Consider the following 23889-nt stretch of genomic DNA (forward strand, 5'->3'; position numbering starts at 1 on the left):
TGCCGCAGTCTGGCTGGGCACAAAATCACGAGCCACTCAAGCAGGAACAAAGTTTATTTTTTGAAACTGCCGCCAATGTCCGGTACCGCCCGGGAAGATTTTTTCCACCCACGCGGCCTCCTCCCGGACCACAGAGAGCGCTCCTCCTCTGGAACTCCCTCCTACTATACTTCCCCAACCAATGGGAACTCTCCAGGAGTCCTGTAGCCGGCCTAGGTGAACAGCAGGAGTCCAATATCCATATGAATGCAAATCTTAACATAATCATATCATCTCAATGGCTAGCTGGCAGTCACCTTTCGACCAAAAATGCCATGCATCATATACTTGGCTCTTAGCACAAGACCCTGTTTCTAAATAAAATATTTAAAAGGGTAGAGATATGGCTCAGTGGTAAAGTACCCCTGGGTTCAATCCCTGGTACCAAAAAAAAATATTTCCAATCTAAATAATACTATAAATCAAAGGGACCTAACAGACACCTACAAATAGACCATATTCTAGGTCATAATGTAAGTCTTAGCAAATACAAAAAATTGATATAATCCCATGTCCTATCAGATCAAGAGTAAATGAAACTAGAAATCAACATCAAGAAACATGATAGAAATCACATAAATACATGGAGATTAAACAATACTCTTTTAAATGAAGAATGTATCATAGGAAAAATGAGAAAAGAAATCAAGAAATTCTTAGAACCAGGTAAGAACAAAGACTAAACATATCAAAATCTCTGGGACAGTATGAAAGCAGTTCTAAGAGGAAAATTTATAGCATTGAGTACCCACATTAAAAAAGATCCCAAAGAAATAAGCATATGCTTCATGTCAAGGCCTTAGAAAACTAACAGCAAATTAACTGCCAAATCAGCAAAAGGCAGAAAATAATAAAGATCAGAATGAAAATATGTGAATTAGAGAATAAAAATTACATAAGATCAATACAACACAAAGTTGGTTTTTCAAAAGATAAATAAGATTGATAAACCCTTAACCAAACTAACCAAAAGAGAGAACAATAAGATACAAATCAACAAAATTAGAGATTAAAAAAAGAGATAGAGCCACAGATATTTCTGAAATACAATTGTTAGAAAATAATTTGAAAACTAATAGTCCAATAAATTAGAAAATCTAGAAGACATGGACAAATTTCTAGACATATATGACCTGCCCAAATTGAACCAGGAAGATATAGAAAACCTAAACAGACCAATATCAAATAATGAAACTGAAACAGCAATTAAAAGCCTTCCAACAACAACAACAACAACAAAAAGCCCAGAACTAGTTGGATTTTCAGCAGAGTTATATCAAACCTTTAAAGAAGAGTTAACACCAGTCTTTCTCAAATTATTCCATAGAATTGAAAGGGAAGAAACACTCCTAAATACATTCTATGACGCCAGTATAAAGATGATAGAAAACCAAAGATTAAATCAAGGAAAGAAAACTATAGACTAATATCCTGATTAACATATATATACAACAATCCTTAATAAGTTACTAGCAAACCACGTTCAAAACTACATCAAGAAGATAATACACCATGATCAAGTGGGCTTCATGTCACTGATGCAAGGTTGTTTCAACATATGCAAATCAATAAATGTAATTCACCACTTAAACAGAATTAAGGACAAGAATCATATGATCATCATCTCAACAGATACATAAAAGGCCTTTGATAAAATCAAACACCCGTTCATATTAAAAGCATCAGAGAAATCAGGGATAGAAGGAACTCTCCTCAACATTATAAGGCTATGTATGACAAACCCAAACTCCATATAATACTGCATGGAGAAAAACTGAAAGCATTTCCTCTAAAATCAGGAATGAGATGAAAATGTTCACTCTCACCACTTCTATTCAATACAGTTCTCAAAACTTTAGCCAGTGGAATCATGTAAGACAAGGAAAACAAAGGGATACAATAGGAAAAGAAGAGGTTTTAACTCTCTCTGCTGTTAACATGTCCCTATAAGTTCCAAAAACTCCATCAGAAGACTTCGAGAGCTGACAAATGAATTCAGTAAAGTAGCATGAAGCAAGATCAACACTCATAAATCAATAGCTCCCCTATACTCTAACAGTGATTCTGCTGAGAAAGAAATCAGAAAACCCATTCCTTTTACAATAACCTCAAATAAATAAATCCTTGGAAATTAATTAAACCAAGGAGGTGAAAGAGCTCTACAAGGAAAATTATAGAAAACTAAAGAAAGAAATTGAAGAAGACCTTAGAAGATGGCAAAATCCCTCATGCTTTTGAATAGGTAGAATTAATATTGTCAAAATGGCCATATTACTAAAAGCAATATATGGATTCAATACAATCCCAACAAAAATACTAATGACATTCTTCACGGAACTAGAAAGAAAAACAGTTGTAAAATTCACTTGGAAGAATAAGAGATCCAAAATAGTCAAAGCAATCCTGAGCAAGAAGAGTGATGCTGGGGACAACACAATACCCGATCTCAAAACATAGTACAGAGAGCTACAGTAACAAAAACTGCATGACATTGGCATCAAAATAGACATGAAGAACAATGGCATAGAAGAAAGAGACAAACCCACATGCTTACAGCCATCTGATACTTGACAAAGGTGCCAAAAATAAATGTGGAGAAAAGATAGCCTTTTAAACAAATGGTGCAGGGAAAACTGGATATCCAATGTAGAAGAATGAAATTAGATCCTCATCTCTCACCCTGCACAGAAGTCAAATCAAAATGGATCAAAGACTTGGGAATTAGACCAGAAACCTTGCAATAAATAGGCAAAAACTAAACAGACATTTCTCAAAAGAACAATCACAAATTGCTAACAAATATATGAAAAAATGTTCAAAATCTCTAGAAATCTGGGAAATGCAAATCAAACCAACACTAAGCTTTCATCTCATTTAGGCATGAGGCAGGTCAACCATTTATATGTGATGATTAGATGAGCTCAAATAAAACCAGAATGGCAATTATCAAGATTACAAATAATAATAAATGCTGATGAGGATGTGGGGAAAAGGTACACTCATACATTGTTGGTGGGATTGTAAATTAGGGCAACCACTCTGGAAAGCAGTATGGAGATCCCTTTTAAAAATAGGAATGGAGCCACCCTATGACCCAGCTATCCTACTCCATTGTGTTTATCCAAAAGAACTAAAATCAGCGTACTATAGCAATAGAGCCACTTCCATGTTTATAGCAACATAATTCACAACAGTCAAATTATGGAACCAGCCCAGTTGCCTAATAGATCAAGAAAATATTACACACACACACACACACACACACAATGAAGTTTTACTCAGCCATAAAGAAGAATGAAATTATGGTGTTTGCTGGCAAATGAATGGCAGTGGAGAATATAATAATCAGAATAAGCCAGACTCAGAAAATCAAGGCTCTAATGTTTTATATGTAGAAACTAGAACAAAATAAAGGAAAGAAGGTAGTGGGTAGATATTAAATAAATAAATAGGGAAGATCAGTGGAGTAGGTGGCAAATGAGAAGGTGAGAGGAAGGATGGGAAAGGGGAGGAAATATGGAAAAAAATTAACAAAATCATGTTTATGGATACATAAATGTAGCAAAGGGAATTTTGCCTTTATGTATATGTAGAAAGTTCCTATCAAAAATAAATAAATATAGAAGCAAAAGGAAGATCAATAGAGTAAGGAAGGAGAATAGGGGAGGGAGGAGGAGAGGGCAAGGGGGCATGGGGATTGAAATCAAATTTCATGTATGTGTGAACCCAACTTATGTATAACTATAGTACTCTCATTAAAAAAAGAAAAAGAAAATCGGCTAAGACTTTGAAAGTTCTCATTTAAGGAAATGGATCACTCCAGGCTCATGTGAAACTTTGATACAACAATAGCACCTAAAAACCAAACAACAAAAAAACCAGCCACTGCATGTTGAAGTGTGTGCGACACCTAATGCAACCTCATGTTTCGTCTTCCCTGTGGTCTTTGTTCTACTTTTACATAGCCTGTGAGGAACATCAGTAGTTAGTCAAAGTGGTGACATCAGTCTCAGCAAGACAGCTGGAGAAATTATATAGTAAGATGGGAATGACAGCATCAAGCCATCAATTAACCCAAATAACATCAGATTATTTACCTGCTCCAAACAAGGTACCTTATCTACCTTAAGGCCACCCAGGCCCTGCCACCTGGGGTCAACACTGGCTGCTTTGAATGAAGTGAGGCAAGTTCTGGGAGGGCCAGTTCACACAAACACCAACAGATTAGAGACCTCCCCTCCTGACCTACCTTGGTACTTTTGAATCCCTCATCCTGAGGATGGCCATCTGTCCCTGAACAACAATCAGGCAGCAGCTGGGCGTGTCCAGCCATTGAAGACAAAGTCCTCTTTACTTCAGACCAGAGTGTACCAAGTTTAGAGGTCAGCAACTGTTTTAGGCATGAGGCAGGTCAACCATTTATATGTGATGTTTAGATGAGCTCAAATAAAACCACAATTATACTTCTCTAACTAGCACAGGGGCAGGAAAGATAGCAGGCCCCCACCCTGGCCTTTCCTGTTTCTTCAGAAGTCATGGGAATGAGTTTGCAATTGAGTCATATGTCTTTGTTGGCCTACTCCTCTTTCAGGCCCCAAAACCACAAGCAAAGGAGAGAGGAGACACTCACAGGGCAGTTCTCAGGGAGAAGAAAGATGATTTACCTGGTAGTAAGAGAAAGTGTTCAGCACACACAGAATCAATCAGGCTGGGTTCAGCGGGTCTGAGGTAGAACTTGAGCATTTTGGGGAAGGTCTTTTTTCTCCAGGTGATGCTCTTATCAGGAAAATGTGCATCTACAGGTGCAGTAGAAAACATAAAACAGGGGTCCTCCAAGACATCCCAGGACCAGCAACATCAGCATCACTGGGAATGCACTAGAAATGCACAGGCCTGGCCTCACACAGACAGAAGCAGGAACTCTGGGGCAAGGTGCAGCAACCCAGCCCTCCAGGAGACTCCAAAGCCTGCCCAAGTGTGAGGAGCACTAGAGGACCTCAGGCAGGAGCTCTGGGTCTGGATCTGCCTCTGGATCCAGTTACTCAATAGCTCTGTGATGAGGGGCAAATCATCAAACTCCTCTGACCCTCATCAGCTTCTCCCATAAAAAGAAGAGGAAAGATTCAGTGAACTCAAAGCTGACTTAGGACATTAAAATTTCATCATCTAAGAAAGTTTTTATACTGTACTTCAAAAGTATTTTTTATATAACAGAACTAGAAAATAATCACTCTAGCAAACTCCAAAAATGCAGAAAAAAAGATACAAGAAAATAGAGGTCAATGAAGATTTCTCCACCCAGAGATAATTGTTGCTTATCTTTAGCAGTTTGGTATAGGGGACACATTTTGGTGTTCTGATATATTCTGTGTGCATCTACTTACAAAATGGGGAATCAGACCATGCATGGTTCAGTAGCCAGTTTCTCACCTAATATTATGTCGGGATAAATTCTGTCACCATTAGATATTATTTAAATCATCTGGATTATTGTTTACCTGGTATCTTTTTATGTTTATGCCATAATTTATGTGGCCTTTCCCCTATATTGAATGTTTTGGCTTTTTCTCACTTCTTGATATTGTTTTGATTAACATTACCATTTTCTCTGCATTTGTCTATTTAAATTCTTATCTCAAGACCTGCTTAAGAAATCCTAGAAATAGAATCATTGGCTTAGTACACATGAATGTTTTTGAGTCTGGGATTTTTGTTGTTATTGTTGTTGCTATTGTCACAGTGCTGGGGACTGGATCCCAGAGTCTCATGCACCCAGGCAAGCACAATACCACAGAGCTACATCTCCAGCCATTTTTTTTTATTTTTTAAAAATTTGTTCTCTTTAGATATTCATGACAGTAATGTGTGTGTTAAAAATTATACATACATGGAGTATAATTTCCATTCTTGTGGTTGTACATGATGTGGAGTTTCACTGGTCATGTACTCATATATGGACATAGGAAAGTTCTATCTTATTTATTCTACTGTCTTTCCTATTTCCACCCCCCTTTGCCATCATTCCCCTTTGTCTAATCCAATGAACTTCTTTTCCCCACCTTTATTGTGTGTTAGCATCCACATATTAGAGAGAACATTCAGCCTTTGGGTTTTTGAATGGTCAGCCCTTTTAAAAATTTTTATTTTGAAACAGGGTCTCACTAAGTTTCCCAGGCTAGCCTTGAACTTGCAATTCTCCTGTCTCAGCCTCTCAAGTAGCTGGAATTACAGGTCTGAGCCAAGAGTGTTTTGATACATCACCAACATTATTTTTTCCCCCAAACACAACCCAGTTCACACAAACACCAACAGATTAGAGACCTCCCCTCCAGACCCCCTCTCCAGCATGAGTGGTATTGATTTTCATTTCACATGCTGGTAAGAGGCAGCAGAAGCCTCAGTGGCAGGGTAGTATTTGTCATTAGGATAATAGCTGGGGTTGTCAACTCCTAAGGGAGATTCAGACTCAAGACAGAGCCATGTATTGGGCCCGGGAGCCCAAAGACTGGTTAGAGTAGTAAGAGAGACTGTCCAAGGACTGAGGATGGCATTTTCAATAAGCCCTCCTTAAAATGTAGCATGGGAATGTCCTTGAGATCTATGGAAGAACTGTAGACTTGTGGTAAATTGTCTTCTCTAGATCTTGATACTAAGAAGGCAGATGGTTTGACCCCTGGAGGACCAGAGCTGGGCCTGTCTGAAGGTAGGTGGGGAGAAACCCGGGAAGTAAATGAACTCCTAAGGTCCCGTGGTTTAGGATGCTAGATTATTATAGTCAGAGCTGGGGGACGAGGGAATCCTCCTCCTCCTGCCATCCCAGGTCCCTGGGTGCTCCACAGGTACACAGGCACCCAACAGGGCTTCTCTTCCAGGATCTTCTTGCTCACTGACTTTTCCTCCTTGTCTTTGTCTGACAACCTTTCATTGCCTTCTTGTTACCTGGTTCCTTCCTGGACCCAGGATCATAGAGAAAAGGAGAACAGTGAGTAGAATCCTGACCTTTATTCATATGTGGGGGTGGGGAGAAGGAAAGGGAAGTGGTGAGCTTATTTCATCATTTATTTATAACCTCCCCTGTTTCCCACATGGGTAGGGGGAGGACAGAAGTCCCCTTTTTTGGAAACCAGTGCACAGAGCAGCAGCCCTCCTAGTTATCAGGCCAGCAGTAGGAAAAAGAATCATTCTGGCATTTGTCTGTTGGATATTTTTAAATGTGAGCATTATTGGGATGAGAGACAGTTTTAGACTGGTGGACAAAGGCATAGCTTTATGGTTTACCCAAAAGAATTGAAAACAAGTGCTCAATAAAACTTGTACCATAGTGTTCTTAGCTGCACTATTCATAATAGCCACAAAGTGAAAACAATCCAAATGCCTATCAACAGATGAATAGATCAACAAACTGTGGTATACCTATCAGTGGGCAGTTATGTGTTGCAATAAAGAGGAATGAGGTCCTGATGTATGCTACAACATGAAAGATCCTGGAAAACATTATGCAGAAGGAAAGAAGGCAGACAGAAGGCCCTAGATTGTATGATTTCCTTTATGTGAGATTTTTGGAACAAGAAAATTTACAGAGAGAGAAAGCTCACAGGTGGATGCCCAGGGATGCAGGGAGAAATGACTGGGGGAGTGACTGCTGATGAGCACAGGGTTCATTTTGGAGTGATGAAAAGTTCTGGAACTAGATAGTAGTCATGTTGCAGAAAATTGTGAATAGACTGAACGCCACTGAATTATACTCTTTAACATGGCTATAATGATAAACTTTATGTTATGAGTACCTTACCACCAAAAAAAATTAAAGAAATTTTTTTTCTCAGGGGTGGGGGACATAGACATAGTTGTTCCTATGTTCTATCACGTGCCAACTGTGTGACCTTAGACAAGTTACTTAAACTCTCAGTTCTCTTTTCCTCATCTGTAAAATGGAGATAATTATAACAGAACCTACCTTGTAGGGTTATAAATTTTCAGTGAGTTGAAATAGGCAAAGAGCACAGTACCTCTAGTAAACATGCTGTAGAGACTTGTATTTGGCAATGTCTGCAGATCTTCCACTGTGATCACAGCAGGGATTGAGGGTGGGACAGTTGTACTGGCATCTAGTGAGTAGTGGCAAGGGCTGCCACTGAACACCTTAGGATGCACAGGGCAGCCCTCGCAACAAAGAATTGCCCAGCCCCAAATGTCAGCAGTTCCAAGGAGAATCCCTGATTTAAACACGTCATGTAGGGAGATGTGCTTCGTCTCATGAATGTATAGATGAAAATAGGTCAGTGAAAAATTCTGTTAGGAAAAGACTGTCAGCAAAAGTAGTCACTGTCTACTGTGTCTAGAGAATGCATTCAACAACATAGAAGATGTAAAGGGAGCCAAGGAGCCATCCTCAGGTACCTAGATAAAGAAGGGCTCTGTGTAAGCATGCTCTCCAAGAAGGAAGTTTTCACCAAGAGGCTGTTGTTATAATTTTCCTTTAGTAAGAGGGTGACCTGAGGTCATCCACACTATTCACAATCATGCTTGTTCCAATGGAACACTCCAGTCCCTGTAGAGAAGGATCTTAAGGGAGCAGTGTGTGGTTCCTTCGCATGTCTGAATGGTCTTGTGTGTGAGTTGATCCCATTGAACAAATATCTGAAAAAGAAATCACTGTCACAAATAGGAATAAAAATTATTCATTATAAATAAAGACATAGACATAAAAGAAATATTAAAATTTGTATTCAACCATCCATATACCAAAAGAAGAAGGAGTCCCTGTCTGCTCAGTTTTCAAAGACCTACAGTTTATCAGATTCTGAAACTGTATATTCATGAGATTAGCCTAGTTGAGATTGCAGAATTTGTTCTTACCCAACATGGTTGGCTGGCTAGCCATCCAAAGGTTTCTCACTTGGTTTGCTAGCAGTGAAGGTTTGGAAAAGAATCCTTATTTCTTGTCTCCAGCTTTTTACCGTTAGGCCAAGCATTGGAAAACTTGCAAATGTATGTCAAGCCTCTGTCAGAGACAGTTGTTCTTGGGGAGTGGACACTAGGAAAGAGGAAAAAGGGGTCTGGTGGAGCCCTTCGGGAAGGCAGACCCCTGGAGGTTCAGGACCTTAGAAGCTGAGGCACGGGGAAGCCAAGATGGTGGGTGGGACACCCCATGCCATCAGACACCTTGATCTGCCATCCTCCACAGCTCTGGCTTCCTGGATGCATGAGGGTTTTCCAGCACCTTATATTTATCCAGTGTCTGCCATGGCAAGGGCTCTTATTTGACATTGTTGCCTAATCAGGGGAAACAAAGGCAGATGAGGCAGAGGCATGACACAAAGGGCTCCCAGTGTAACAGGGGAAAAGACCAGTTATAAATCACTGCCACACAAGACATGGACAGCACAATCAGAAAAAAAAAATGGATAATTTCTTTTCTCTAACTATGGGATTTCAGAGAACCATTTTTACTCCAGTGGAGGAATTTGGAAAAGTCCCTTTGAAGAGGGAGGCATTTGAATTAGAATGTGAATATTGGTGAAAATGTAGACATGTTGAAATGATCCTGGAATATGCTAAAGGACAGAGCAAGCTTCCAGGGTAAGAAGTTGAGAATATCAGAAAAGAGATTTTGTTGGATTTGTGTAAGGAAATAAGATGAGCTGGATATATTGGAACCAGCTTATGAAAACCCTGCAATGCAGGATGCCTTTAATCCACAGAGAAGCCCTGGAATTTTATGAGCAGATGGGGAGGGCTGAGTGGATTCAGCGGTGCTGTGCAGCTGTGTGTAAGGTAGACTGGAATGATAACCGGGGTCTGAGTTATTGTAGGGTAAGAAAGGTAAAAGGGGGGTAGACGTGACCACTATTTTACATGAAGCCTCTGGCAGGGTGTGGTGACAGGATGTGGCAGGCAGCAGATCGCTAAGCTCAGGCAGCCAGGCACAGTGTTTAGGAGTTTGGATGCTGGATATAAATGCTTGGTCTTCTAGTCCTGGCTCTGTCACTGCATATCTTTGACAGATTACTTTTTTTTTTTACCTCTCAATGCCTCAATCTCTTCATCCATCAAATGGGGATAAAAATCTTACTCCTCATACCCATGTGCCAAAGATTAAATGAGTAAGTGTGTGTAATACATTGTAAGCATCATCTGGCACAGCCGGAGTTATCATGCTCAATATAAAAAAGTGGCTCTTATTATTATTGAAGGTAACAGAATGGGAGAATGAACTTCTGAACCCAGTTGAAATGATGGTGAAATATGGAAGTAGAGAATTACACAAGGAAAGGATCACTGTGTTGTGATCCTTCCACAAGGCTACTTGGGGAACTCTGCTGACACGTGGGACCACATCTCATTAGAGGGCAGGATGAAATTTGTGGACTGTCCATCTCCATAATGATTCAGACATCTGCATTCTTCTGACTTTCTAAGTTTCCAAAGTCCTGATTTTGCTGTCTGGCATGAGCAGGGTTAAAGTTCACCAATCGATCAGGAATACACTCAAGACATGACAATTTCCTCACTTCTAGTAACAATGAGCCCCAGAACCAACAACTATGGTCTCACAGGAAGCTATCAAACAGATGATCCTTTTAAGAGCATACAGGACTTTTGGAGAGACTGTGACACCAACAGACTGAGCATTGAGGTTGTTTTATTCAAAAGAAAAAAACTGTGATGTTTTGGTTTTAGTTAAGGAATATTTTCATATCTGTGTGCGTTTGGAGGAGGTTGAGGGAAGGAGGAGAGAGGAGAAACAAGGGGGCATCCTACAAGCAACACATCTTGCGTCTTATTTTTTTTAACTTTGATTATAGAACTCAGAGCTGAAATGCTCTGCTCTTCTTCCATATTCCAGTCAGTGCTCAGATTGTTCCAATTTAATGCATGCATAAGAATAAAGATGAAGCTCTCAAGTGCTGGGGTAGATTTGGCAAAAAGAGATGAGGCTTTATCCCTGTAAGATTAAACAATCATCAGGGTTAAAGGTTTAATCTGCTGGAGTTCAGCCCAGGATGGGGTTCAGAGAACCAGAATAATTGGATACAGCCTCAGACTTTGAACATCAGAGCTAGTTGGGGTGTATGTGTGTGTGTGAGAGAGAGAGCGAGGGGGCGGGGGGATGTGCTATTAAGTAGGAGAGGTCTCTCTTTTGCAATGTGCCTGGGCAGGAGGAGTAAAGCCGCCTGCCCTTGCCTCCTGGATCCTCAGTGCTAACTGGATGCCACTTCTGGGGGTTGCTGTACACGTGAATGTGTGCTATTGTTCCAGGCACACGCTGGCCTTAAGACATAGCACAAAACAGGCCTGTCCTTATTCAGAAGCAGAGCCCCCTCCATCACTCAAACCGGCCCTTCCAGGTCACATGCCGGAGGCCTCTGCAGACAGGACGCAGCTGCCTCAAATCTGCTGCCTAACATTAGCCACAGTTGGAAGACCCTGACAGCACAGAGCTTCCCAGGCTCTGCAGGGGAAACTAGAAAGATCTGAGATCCAGGCACTATGTTCTCCCAGGAACTGTGGCTGGAAAATGAGAAAAAGTGCGCTGTGGTTCGGAAGTCTAAGCAAGGCAGGAAGCGCCAAGAGCTGCTGGCCGTGGCGTTGGGGGTGAAGGTGGGAGTCAAAGGCAGCTGGCTTTGGCCCCCTCTCAAACTCTTTGCCTGTTCACAGATCTCCTCCCTGGTTCGAAGGGCTGCCCTCACACACAACGACAACCACTTCAACTATGAGAAGACACACAACTTCAAGGTAAGACGCTGCATCCTCCCTTTGTCACACCTGAGCAGGTAGGGAGGGTCCGTTTGTGGTTTCCATCTGGTCCGGGGTGGTCCTGTCAGGAGACAGAAAATTCCTTTGTTTCTCACTTTGAGCTTCTAACTTAATACTGTTGCCTTGTATTGAATCCAACCGGAGGCCTCAGAAAGCAGCTTGCTGGATGCTTTTGCCTAGAAACATCTATCTGTGTATTGACTTAGTTCCTGATAATCAGATCCATTTCCCTTCCCGTGTCCAGTGAAAGAAAAAACAGAGCATGCCCACTCTGTGCTTAGAGATGTTCTGGTGGAAGCTGAGCTGTACTTTTCCACTCTGAGTAGCGGTAAAGAAACTTGCTGTCTCTGAGCAAGTGAAAACAGTTGCCATTTCACATTCTGCGTTCTGTCCTTTGTTTTCAAAGGTGCCACCTCCCTCTGTTTCTGTGTAGCCAGCTGTGAAAGCAAATGATGAGGAGAGATATCAGCCAGTTGCTTTGTGTATGCTCTGGGTGCAGGGCCACCCTCCTCGCCTAGCCAAGCTGGGTCCTGCTGCCCAGACCAAACAAAGATAGGGAAGCCTCTGAAGTGGACTTTCCCACGTGTATTTATAAAACAAGAATGACTGTCATCTCCATTTTAGATCAGCACTTGTACCTATGACCTGCCAACAGAAAATTATGGCCTATTTCTTTTACTGAGTTGTTCCAAAAGGGCAGGTAGGGAATCTGATGCCACATTGCCTGGCTTGACATGCTGCTGAGAGACAAGAGAGAGTTAGAAATTTACCCCAGCAGATAGGCTGACAACCGAGAAGACTGGAGAGATTGGAGAGGAAGCATTCAGGTAGAAGAGAACAGGCATGAGAAAGAAAATATGAATTGCCTTCTTTTTTAAACTCAGTTCCTTTAGGGCCAGTAAACCCTAGTGACTGTTGGGACTAGATAATCCTTGGTCAGAGGTGACGGGGAAACAGATTTTCTGCTCTTGCTTGCCGATCCTCCACCAGAACCAACATGCGTCTATGAGATAATAGACGTTCATGTGAGTTTGGTGTGTCTCCCTGCTTCTGTTTTTAGAAGGCAAATGGCTCAGGCATTTGTATGCTATCATTCAACTGAGGAATGGAATTATTCAGCCCTATATATTTAGCATTAGGGTGAAGAATTGCATTATATAGGTTTTGTCCCAACACCAAACAGTGACAGATCTAATTTGGAGCATAGAAAATCTATGGTTTGTTTTTTTCTCCTTCCTGTTTTCTATTTTAACCTTCATTATTTTTCTGCCTTAAGAACGTGTTTTTCTGACTTTTGGCAGAAATCCCTGGTTTGGGGCATCCTGTGGATATGCTACCATGGAAGAAAGGGTGGATCTTCTTGGACTTATAAATACTTTTCCTTCCTCTCAAAAATTCCAATTATATTGGCTTTAAGATACTATTGGAATTATGCGCCCTACCATAATGTCTTTATGGACTAGCTTCTCCATGTATATACTGTGTCTGAGCTCATGTTAAAAATAAAAAAAAAATTAAATTAAAAAAAATACACACGCGTATTTAGTTGATTGATAGGCTTCAAAGCAACGTCAGTCAGTCTTTTCAATCTTAGGACTCTGAATGGAAATTTACTATTCAGACATTTTAAAACAAAAAAGACAGTGCATTTTATTTCTTAAATAGTACTGTTGCTACCTGATATGTTCAATATCAGTGAAAAACACCAGTTTCAAAAATGTTCACTTAAAAACTCAGAATCTATTCAGTGTGGCCTCTTCTAATTTTCAGCTATTGAGACAAAGAAAGGCAGAGAAGAGACAATACGTTGAGAGGGATACAAAAGCCAGACAGGAGCCTTCTCTCATGTGTTTTAAATAGACATCTTTGAAACTTAACAGACCCCAGAGTAGTGGCAGCAGTTGATTATGGTGTTCAATAGTACTGTTGGTGCCACTGACCATAAGAATGAGTGACCAGGGCTGGAGGAGGCATTCCCTCTGTCCTTCCTTGCCCCTTGCCCTCCCTGCACCCCCAAAGAAGTGTAAGTGGAAACTTTGCATGGACTTTGGAAGAACATTCCAAAAGCAGCTCTGTGCTATAAATACAAGAGTGGGCTTTTAGTAACAAGCCACTAACGGAGAAAGAAATTTCTTATCAAAGTCTCCACTGTCTGCTTGGAATTTCTGTTTTAAACCTTAATTTTACACTAGCTGTTTCTTTATGTTGACTTCTAATAGATTTTATTCTGAAACTTTTTTGATTTATAATTTATGTTCTTATTTGAGGAAATTGGGTACAGGGCATAGAGTAAGTGTTCAATAAAAATAATAAATAATCACATTTTCATGTTTATCAGACCTTGCTTGCTCCTTTCTGGACTCCTCTGAGATTTGAAACTGCCAGTAGAATTGATTCCTCACCCCATAACAAGACTTTTTTGCCCCTGTGAGGTCTGTTCCATAAAAATTCCTCTTTCTTACTCTATCCAGGAACTTTGTCAAGAGGAATGAACAGAAGCCCCAACAGACTGGGAATCTGCTCCATCCTATCAGAAAGCTCCCAGCCACTGTCCCTGACTACACACACATATCTACTGTGCCTGTTTTCAAGCAGACAGGAAAAGCCAGAATAGAGTCAGAACTAAAACTTTGGGAATCAAATTACAGTGATGCCTCACATCATGCAATGATTATTTACTTTTTCAACCTTGTATGCTGATGCAATTCTTGATCATTTAAAGCCGGAATTTTCTAATGTTATTCACACCTATTTGGCATGAAGAGGTATTTGTTTAAAGAATGGCAAAAATAACAGACTCCACCCTAAAGTGAAAATTGTTCATCAAGAGAAAAATCACTGTAATTTAACTCAGTTTATGTGTTTAATTAAATGTAACTTTTAAAATTCTATTTCTTATTGATGCATTATAATTATACACAATAGTGGGATTCATTAAGCCCTATTCATACAAGCACATAACATCATTTGCTCAGTCTCATTTCCTAGTACCTTCCCTTTTCCTCCTCCTCCCTGCCCCTGATCTGCTTGCTCTATTCTACCTATCCCCCTTCTGTTATTATTATTATTATTATTATTATTATTATTATTATTATTATTATTTTGGTACTAGGAACTGAACCCAGGGGTGCTTAACCACTGAACCATATCCACATCCCCTTTTAAATTTAGGGACAGGGTCTTGCAGAGTTGCTTAAGGTTGCTAAGGCTGGCTTTGAACTTGTCATCCTCCTGCCTCAGCCTCCCAAGCCGCTCGGATGACAGGCATGTGCCACTGCACCTGGTCTATTATTTTGTTTAAATTAGTGTGTGATGATTATATAAGCATGGCATATTTGTATGGACTTAGCTCATTTTATATTATGTAGTTGACTGGAAGAGGCACTCACATGTAACTGGCATAATCTTCCTTTTTTTTTTTTTTTTTTGGGTGATGCTGGGGATCGAACCCAGGCCCTCACATATGCTTGACAAGTGCTCTACCACTGAACCACACCCCCAGCACTCCTGAATAGTCTCTCCAATAACACTTTGTGGCTGAATTCTAAAACTCAAACCCCAGAGCCCCCAGTATCTGGATGGCCATCCTTCCCTCCCACATTTAGAATGTGGCGAGGTTGTCATAGGTGGCTTTAGCACTCCTGGCCACAATATGATCTTTGGCAAAGAACTTGGTTCCCTTGGCCTCAACTTCCTCATCTGTAAAATGGGAATGTTGTGAGGTTTAAGGAATGCCTCTAAAGCACTTATGATCTCCTGGTCCTTGTAGTAAGTATTCATTTGTTGTTAACCTCTATCATTATTTTTTTATTCTTCTATTTGTGTCTCTCAATTGTGCCTTTTGTTTAGTTTTCCCTGTCTCTGTATTTCTCGCTCTTTACCCTCATACCCCTCTTTCTTCATCATCTCTTTCTTCCTCTCTTGCAAAAAGATGTAATAGGAAATGAAATAAAGTCTGATGATTTCTTTGAATGTATTTTATCATATAACCAGTCCTGGTTTATGTTCCTCATTTATTTATAAAGTAGACAAATGATCTAGATTTTTTAGATTTAGATGTCATGCATATTTTCCCCCAGTTCTTAAAAAGTCTTTTTATCTCTGAGGACTCTTAATTTTCTAGCACTTTTATAACAAATGACCAGAATCTCAGTGGCTTAAAAACCACAAAAATTTATTTTCTCACAGTTTTGGAGAAACCAAGCATGGGCAGGGCTGGTCCCTTCTGGAGTCTCCGAGACAGTCTCCTGCCTCTTTCCTACCTTGCGGTTGTTGGGGGGCCTTGCAGGTTCTTTGGCTTCTAGGTACGTCCCTGCAGTCTCTCTCTCTCTCACACACCATCTTTTTCTCATCTAGTTCTCTGTGCACCTCTGCAGGTCTGACTATTATAAGATCATTGGATTTAGTGCCTACCCCAATCCAGCATGACCTCATCTTAATTGTATCTTCAGTTGCCCTGTTTCCAAAGGCCACATTCACAGTGACCCATGGTTAAGACTTGACCATACTTTTCTGGGGGATGCACGCCATTCATTACAAAACTATTATTTTCAGGAACCTTCAATAGGAGGGATCTCTAGCTTCATCCTAAAGGTTACATCATTGGTGCTATAAGTAGAAATTCAAAATTTCATTGAGGGTTTTCATGTTCACTAGAAAAGTTCTTTAGATGCAATTTAATTGCTATTAAATGTCAACTCCTTGGTCTAGGTGCCACTACTAATTTCTGTGACCTGGGGAAGTTTTCATTGATTTTTCTTATCCATGTTTTAACGCTCTGACAGAAAGTGATAAAAGTTAGTCATTCCTGCTCTCTTATCTTTACTAAGCATTTCTTCATGAAAAGGATTATGGTAAGGGCATAAAAATCTTTAAAATAACTTGTGACTTTTCCTAGACTGTGGTAAATTGTAAGTGTCAATTTACTGTAACTGATTCATATTCAGAGTATATATTTTATAATCAAAGTTATGATTAGCTATTGCTTCACATTAATATTTGTGGTTAGACAGGACTGGCTACATAATTAGTGGGGCCCAGTTCAAAATGAAATTGTGGGTCCCGTGTTAAAATATTATTAGGAATTTCAAGACAGTGACAACAGAGCATTTGACCAAGTCTAGGCCCTTCTCAGTGCAGGGTCCTGTCCAGCTACTCAGAGTACACGCCTGAGACTCCAGTCCTGTGGTTATATGTGGAGAACAGGAGGCACAGAAATCAGTTTCCAGGAGAATTCAAAGAGTGGGATGCTCCATGTTGCAGGATCCTGTGGAGGGAGCAGGGCAATTGCTTTTCCATCTTTAACTAGGCAGGCTCCCGGAGGAAGTGGGAAGTCAGCACAGCCCTGAATAAAAAAATAAAAACTTGAGTTACACAGAAGGAATAAAGAACATTCTGGGCAGTGCAAACAACATGAGTGAAAACCTGGAGTCAGAAATGAGCCAGGAGTGAGCCAGGGAGGAGACCCAAAGGCAAAGGGGCCCCTGCACAGTTTGTTCATCAGTGGGGCAGAAGCTAAGGACTCCGCAGGTGCCCTCAGAGGCCTCAGAGCCGGTCCCTCCCCACCCAGCCTGTCCCCAGGATCTGCATCACTCTGCTTTACTCTCTCCTTCCACCCAGGGACATCCAGGACACCCTTCCCTCCTCCCCACGTAGAATAGGATGGGGAGTGGAAAGTTCTCAAGGTGAAGAGGAACCTCCCTACACTCACCTCACCTGTGTTCCCTTCCCCCATTGGTCCCTCTCCCCCCACCACCAACTCCACTTTCCCTTACTTTTCTCCACAGCACTGGTCACTGGCTGATGTACACCTTTACTTGTTGTCCTGCCTTCCCCTGGTCAGATGGAAACTCCCCCAGAGAAGGGATTTCTGTCTGGTTCCTGACTGCAGAAGCTCCTATGACGATCGGGGCCCAGCCTCAGCCGACTGGCTCCACATAGGCAAAGCTCATGACTCTGTCTACGCAAAAGTGCAGCTTTAGAGCCTCCTTCCTCACTCCCCACCCCAGTGAGCCCCCATTTGTGGCTTGTGTGTTGCATGCACTTGTGTTCATTGCACTTGTAGGTAGCAGGCCCTTGCCAGGGTCATCAGACTGGGCTGTAGGCAGACAGACACCATTAGGAAGGGCTAGGCTAGTTGTTGCCCCCCATTTGGCTAAGGACATTAGTGTACAGTGCTACCCAGTGTTTTATAGTGAAGGCCATGTGCCCCAGTTTACTCCTGTTGCCCTGTGTCCTGTGTGGTGACTCTCAGAAGTGTCCTCATCAGGACATAAGTGAAATAATTTCCTTACTCACCCTTTTCTGTCCCCTACTCTGCTGGCAGCGTCCTTCCCCCCCAGGGCACACCCTATCTTGTGTGCTGTTATAGCATACTCCCCCTGATGCCCACCTTTCCATAATATTCCTGGGGGCCAGACTAGAAGTTCACGATGCTGAGAATGTGTCACAGTGTGCTGCTAATGCACCTGACCAGCATATGGCTGTTCAACTACCCAATTTGGGTTTTATGGCTCATTTTTCATTTCTATGCCTATTATTGGTTTTTGCATTTTTTTTTCAATTGAAAGCAGGGCCTCACACATACTAAGCGAGTACTCTACCACTGGACCATAACCCCAGCCACAATCTTGGCATTCTTATCAGTATAGTGGCTGCTTGCTTGGGGCAAGCCATTTTTTCTCCCTGCTCGCATTCATCTTTTCTTCTTCCTCCTTGACTTCATAAAAAGGTGCTAGCCCATTGTTCCCACTTGCATTCTCATTGGCACTCCTGTGCACCTGGGGAGCAGAGACCAGGGAATATTGCACCTGCACATTGGCCTACCCGGAAATCAGCTTCAGAAAGGGTTGTGGGCTCTCTTTTGTGTGCTTTGTCTAATCATCAGAAAAGGTTGTTTAGGCAGAAGTGAGTCTGAGAGGAACAACTGAAAAGAAAGGCAGAATTAGTCGCCTTGAATATGGAATGAGTGACTCCAAGTGAGACCTGAATAAATAGGCTCAGAAATGGTCTTTATGAGGGAAATGTGGCTCCTGCTTCTAAGTGCTACGAAGAGGAGTTGTTTTTATCGACACCCTACTTTGGTCCGGCTCCACCACTATAATTATTAGAAACCCTATTTTCAAGTAATAGAACCCCTGGAAACTCTTCAGTTAAAAAGGAGGATATTACACAGGAGGGGCTCACAGAGCCCCAGGGACTACCACCAAGCAGAGGAAGAAATGTGAACTCCTCCTTCTCTCCCTCTCCCTCTGCTTTCCCTCCTCCTCACCCTCTCTTTCTTCCTCCTTCCCTCCCTTTCTCACCATTTCAGAAATTTTCTATGGTCATCTGTCCCTGTTGCTTTGGGGACCTGTGGCGAGGTAGAACATCATGGCAGGAGCATGTTGTGGAGCGAAATTGATCATTTCCTGACAGCTGGGAAACAGAGAGCTTGGGGCCCCAATATTCCCTTCAAAGGCATGCCCCCAGTGACCCACTCCCTCTAACTAGATCCCACCAACTCCCAATAGCACCATCACAGGGACCCAAGTCTTTAACACATGAGCTTCTGGGGGATATTTAAGATCCAAACCCATGACAGTGCATGTTTAGCTTAAAAAGAGCGTGTTCATGAAAATGACAGCTTAACTCATCAGTTTTAAATCTGTTGGGTTCAGCAGAATGCCTGTATCCAGGAACTGCATTGACATCAGGGATTTCAAGCATGTGCAGAAAGGGTTTTTGGAGAAGGGTCTCACATAGGCAGTGGTGTGCTCTGCCTACCAGGGCCTGACTCAGAGCTTCTCTTTGACCTCCTTGGTTTGTCTGTACATACATGTTAGGACACTGTCATCCCTATCCTTGTAAACTCCTTTACAAATTAGCAGAGCCCGGTGGAAGAGAAAAGGCTTTGTTGTAAGCCCTGCTGGGACGCCTGGCCTAGGCCACACACACCAGGGACGTGACTTGGCCAAGCTACTCACAGATGCCAATCATCTACTAAAGAGTCTGACTCTTATCAAGTGCTTAGCTCTTATTAATTTTGTATAGAGTTTGTTTTGATCCAAAGAACACATAATTCAAAGGGACTATTCTAAATGAGTGAATACATGTTTCTGGAATTTTCAGCCTAGAGAAATATGGCTTTTGTGTTTTGCTGGGGGTGTGGGTAAGGGTGGGGCAAGCACCAGTGGTCACTGCACACATCAGTCAGGTCTTTTGGCAGGTTCTCAGGAAAGGAAACTATTTCACCACTCATTCTTTTACTCAACAAATACAGACTTCAGGCTGATATGTATCATGTGCAAGAAAGACAGTGACGATGAAAGAATAGGACTCTCACAGACAAGGATCATACCCATCCCACCCACCCCGGAACATTTGCAATATCTGGAGACATTTGTTTTATTCTCACACTGAGGGTGTACCAGTGGCAACCAGGAGAGGCTGGGGATACAGCTAAACATCCCATAATGCCCAGGACAGCCCCCACCACAAAGAGTTAGTCAGTCCCATGTCAATAGCACTGAGGTGGAGAATCCCTGCCACACCCAATGGGGAGCCACAGAAGGTTTCTGAACAAGACTGTCTCAAAAGAATGTGGGTGCCAATATCCTCATGAACTTGAGAGGAAATTAGATAATGAGAATATCTCACTTTATGCAATGAGGAGAGTCCCAAAAAGCTTTGCAGCAATTGTTGTTTGAGAAATTCAATCCCATTTTTTAATTTTGATGAAGCTTTGTTTGTTATAATTGATTTGACCCATTCATGCATCTTTACCAGCAGCTAGGACACCACCCGCTTTGTATTTTCTATGTCAATTACTGGAGCGCTGCACCTTTAGAACAATTTGCTGAGCACTTTGTTAAAGGAGCTCCAGAAGGGTTGTCCTGATCTGGGACCATGAATCTTCAGTCTCCCAGAGACTACAGTTGTGCTGATGAGCTTGTAGCTGGGAAACTCCTTACAGAGTTGGTCCCAAGTACTTTTGTCAAACAAGATGAGGTTATTGAGCTCATCACAAACTTGCCTTTGGACCACATCCTGAATCCTATTTTAAATGCACTGTAGTAGCTACTGACAGACCATCCAGGGATCTGTGGTGCTGGGGTTGAGAACCTCACCTCAGAACCCAGGCTCCCCTGCAGCATCTGCTCAGCGGGCCTCTAGAGGGGATTGCAGATTTCTCTGTGGCACTCTCTGTTGCTGTGTTCTTCCATCTGAAAAGGTTCACTTCAAGGTCAGTCTTCCATCTGATCTTTCAAGAGGGGAAAGTCCAGAGTTTAATTTAATTTCTCACATGAGTTAAATGTCACATGATTACAGGCACTACAGTAAATTTTATATATATATATATAAAATCCTTGGACGAAATCTAGAGACTTTCAAATCTCTAGATTTGACTGAGGATAAGCTACCAATGCTCCCTGCCTCACTTAACACTGGGCAAAAGCTGGACTAGACCCTCAGATCTACCTCAAGGCCCCTCATTTACACAGAAAGAAAACAGGAAAAACTTGCCTTTGGTCCAAAGAGCCTTTTTTGAAGCAAAGCAAAATAATCAAGTTCTTATTTTTTTTCCCTCCAGGTACTGGGGATTGAACCCACAGGTGCTTTCCCATTGAGCTACACCCCCAACCCATTTTATTATTGTCTCAATAAACACACACACACACACACACACACACACGCATATTTTGAGACAGGGTTTTGCTAAGGATCCTCAAACTTCGAATCCTTCCTGTCTTAGTCTCCCTAGGTAGCCGGAATATAGGTGTGTGTAACCATGCCCAACTTATGTTCCCTTTTTTAATTTAAATAATAAAAATGCAAACTGCCCTGCTTAGTTCCCATTTTTAATAAAAATGATACTAATGACAGTACGGTTCTATTCTATACCAGTGAATATCAATCAAGGTTACTATGTCACCCCCAGGGGACATTTGGCAATGTCTGCAGATATTTGTGGTTTGTCCCTACTGAGGATTGCTACTGGTATCTAGCAAGTATGGGCCAGGGACGCTGCACAACATCCCACAATGCACAAGATAGCTGCTCCTCCCCCAACAAAGAATTTTCAAGCCCCAAATGTTAATGGTAACAAGGTTGATAAACTCCAGTATAGACTGATGAGAAAAAGCAAATCTTCTCAACTGCAGCACATGATAAATACCACTGTCTTACAACTAGATCCTGAGCCAAGCTAATTGTACATTTGAGAGATGTTTACACCAGTCCACTAAAACATATTTGTTATAAAATCACTAGAGAATACTGCCTTCCAGATTGAGCAGATGTGAGACAAATAACATCCTGTTCATTTAGTAAGGGCCAAGCCAGGGGCTACTTGCTACACACGCCTGGGATTTTTCTTGACAGTTCTGCTGGCTCAGTTTTTATTAAGTGGCAATTCCTGGGTCATTTATAAAACATGCCTTATCTCCTGTAATGCCATCTTTTTGTTTGGTGTGGTTTTTTGAATTCCAGGCAAACCATGCCCAGTAAGTCTTGGACAGACATTCTTCCTGTCTGGGGTATTTTCTTCCTGTCTAGGGTATTTTAGTTACTGCCCTAAAGTTTGCAAAATGTTCTTTCTCCAAAAAGATATTCTTGAAAATCAATAAACTGCTGAGGAATGGAAAAAGCCGATTAGTGACTTTTAAGATATGAGGCGTTTTACTAAGAGAGTAGCCAAATAAGTCAACCCCAAATAAAATGGACTCCAAGAGGGCCCTCAACATTCACATGTGATCTATATTGCAGAGATTGTCTAAAAGAAAAGTGAACAATATATCAGCCATGAAAATAAACAGTAGCCCATCCCAAAAAAGGAAATTAGGCAGTGAGCCTAAAATAATGTTTAGCTAACTTCACAATCCTTCTCTGTTCCCATTCCATTTTATTTCTGTGGGACTGAGAGGGACATTGGAGTTATTTGTGAGTCTTCAATATCTACTTGCATCTGTTTGGCTGGAGAAATGAGATCAAAGGCAGTAAGGATGTCTGCTGGGAAAGCATGTGGGAAAAGATGAGCAGGGTGAATAAGCATTGATTTTGATGTTCTCTATTTATTTTAAAAAATATTGACAAAAAGGGCAATTATAGAAAATTTGTGATTAATATATCCGGCATTTCCTGAAGCAGTTAGTAGGTCAGCTTCTTTTTTTATCAACGTACATTTTTGTTTGTGTGCAGTTCAATATTGCAGCTACCCTCCTAATTTCTAAATTTCTAAATATTTCATTTCCATTTTTCCTCCAAGGCATGAGGATATTTCCCATGAGGGTACCTTATCCACTGCAGATGTTTCAGAGAAGAGCATTATATCATCCGTCTTTTGCACCACCTATAAAAAAGAAAGCCTTTCACCAAAAACAAAGCCCACTGTCATTGGGTATTGATTATGCTATTTCCTCATCTTAGAATCTTGTCCCCAAGTCATTTGCTCCCCAGTTAACTCTGTGGCTTCCCTGCCAGCTCATCGTTCCTAGTCTGGTAAACTATCCATCCTTCAAAACCCAGTACCACTTTCCCTGACTTTCTCAGAATAATTTATATTCTCTCCATTCTTCTACCATAGGATCTCCAACATGCTCTATTGTCACTGACATAATTGTTAAAGTTGCCTCTTTATTCTTGTAGATAATGAGATCCTTAAGTGCAGGGAGTTCTTGCTCCTCTGATCTCTTTCAACTTCACCTGGTTGAAAGAGACCTTGCAATAGGGCCCGAGTCAAAAAGCATCAGCATGTGAGTATCAACTAAATGAAGGAATAATGAGGCAATGGAAAGGTGCCTAGTGGATGAAACAGGAAATAATTCATCTCTCTGACATCCTTCACGCACTAATTTAAAAGCTCTTTCTGAAATATATCAAGTCTCCATTTATGAGTGACTTGGTCTCATGTACCACTGGTACTAAATGTATTGTACCAAACATGCTGGAGTTAGGCAACCTATTATTATTTATTTGTTAATATACAGTAATATAGTGTCAATGCTTTTGTACATATTGAAGCTTGACTTGTAGTCAGCTTATGTAAATGTTCCATGTGTTTTTAAAGAGTGTGTATTCTTTGGTTGCATATGAAGTCTCTTTCCTATTTGA

The 23889-nt window shown here is 41.3% G+C and overlaps 1 protein-coding gene across 2 annotated transcripts in view; it reads left to right on the top strand.

The window, feature by feature from the left end:
* Chn2 (chimerin 2) overlaps positions 1-23889 on the top strand; it is a 301879-nt gene that overhangs the window by 255340 nt on the left and 22650 nt on the right. For both annotated transcript variants that reach the window (XM_048786398.1, XM_015490179.2), the window contains one exon: positions 11701-11778. In XM_048786398.1, coding sequence (XP_048642355.1) covers positions 11701-11778 — 78 coding nt within the window. The remainder of the gene's footprint in view (positions 1-11700; positions 11779-23889) is intronic.

Source organism: Marmota marmota, unplaced genomic scaffold (assembly GCF_001458135.2).
Source record: "Marmota marmota marmota unplaced genomic scaffold, marMar, whole genome shotgun sequence".
NCBI lineage: Eukaryota > Metazoa > Chordata > Mammalia > Rodentia > Sciuridae > Marmota > Marmota marmota.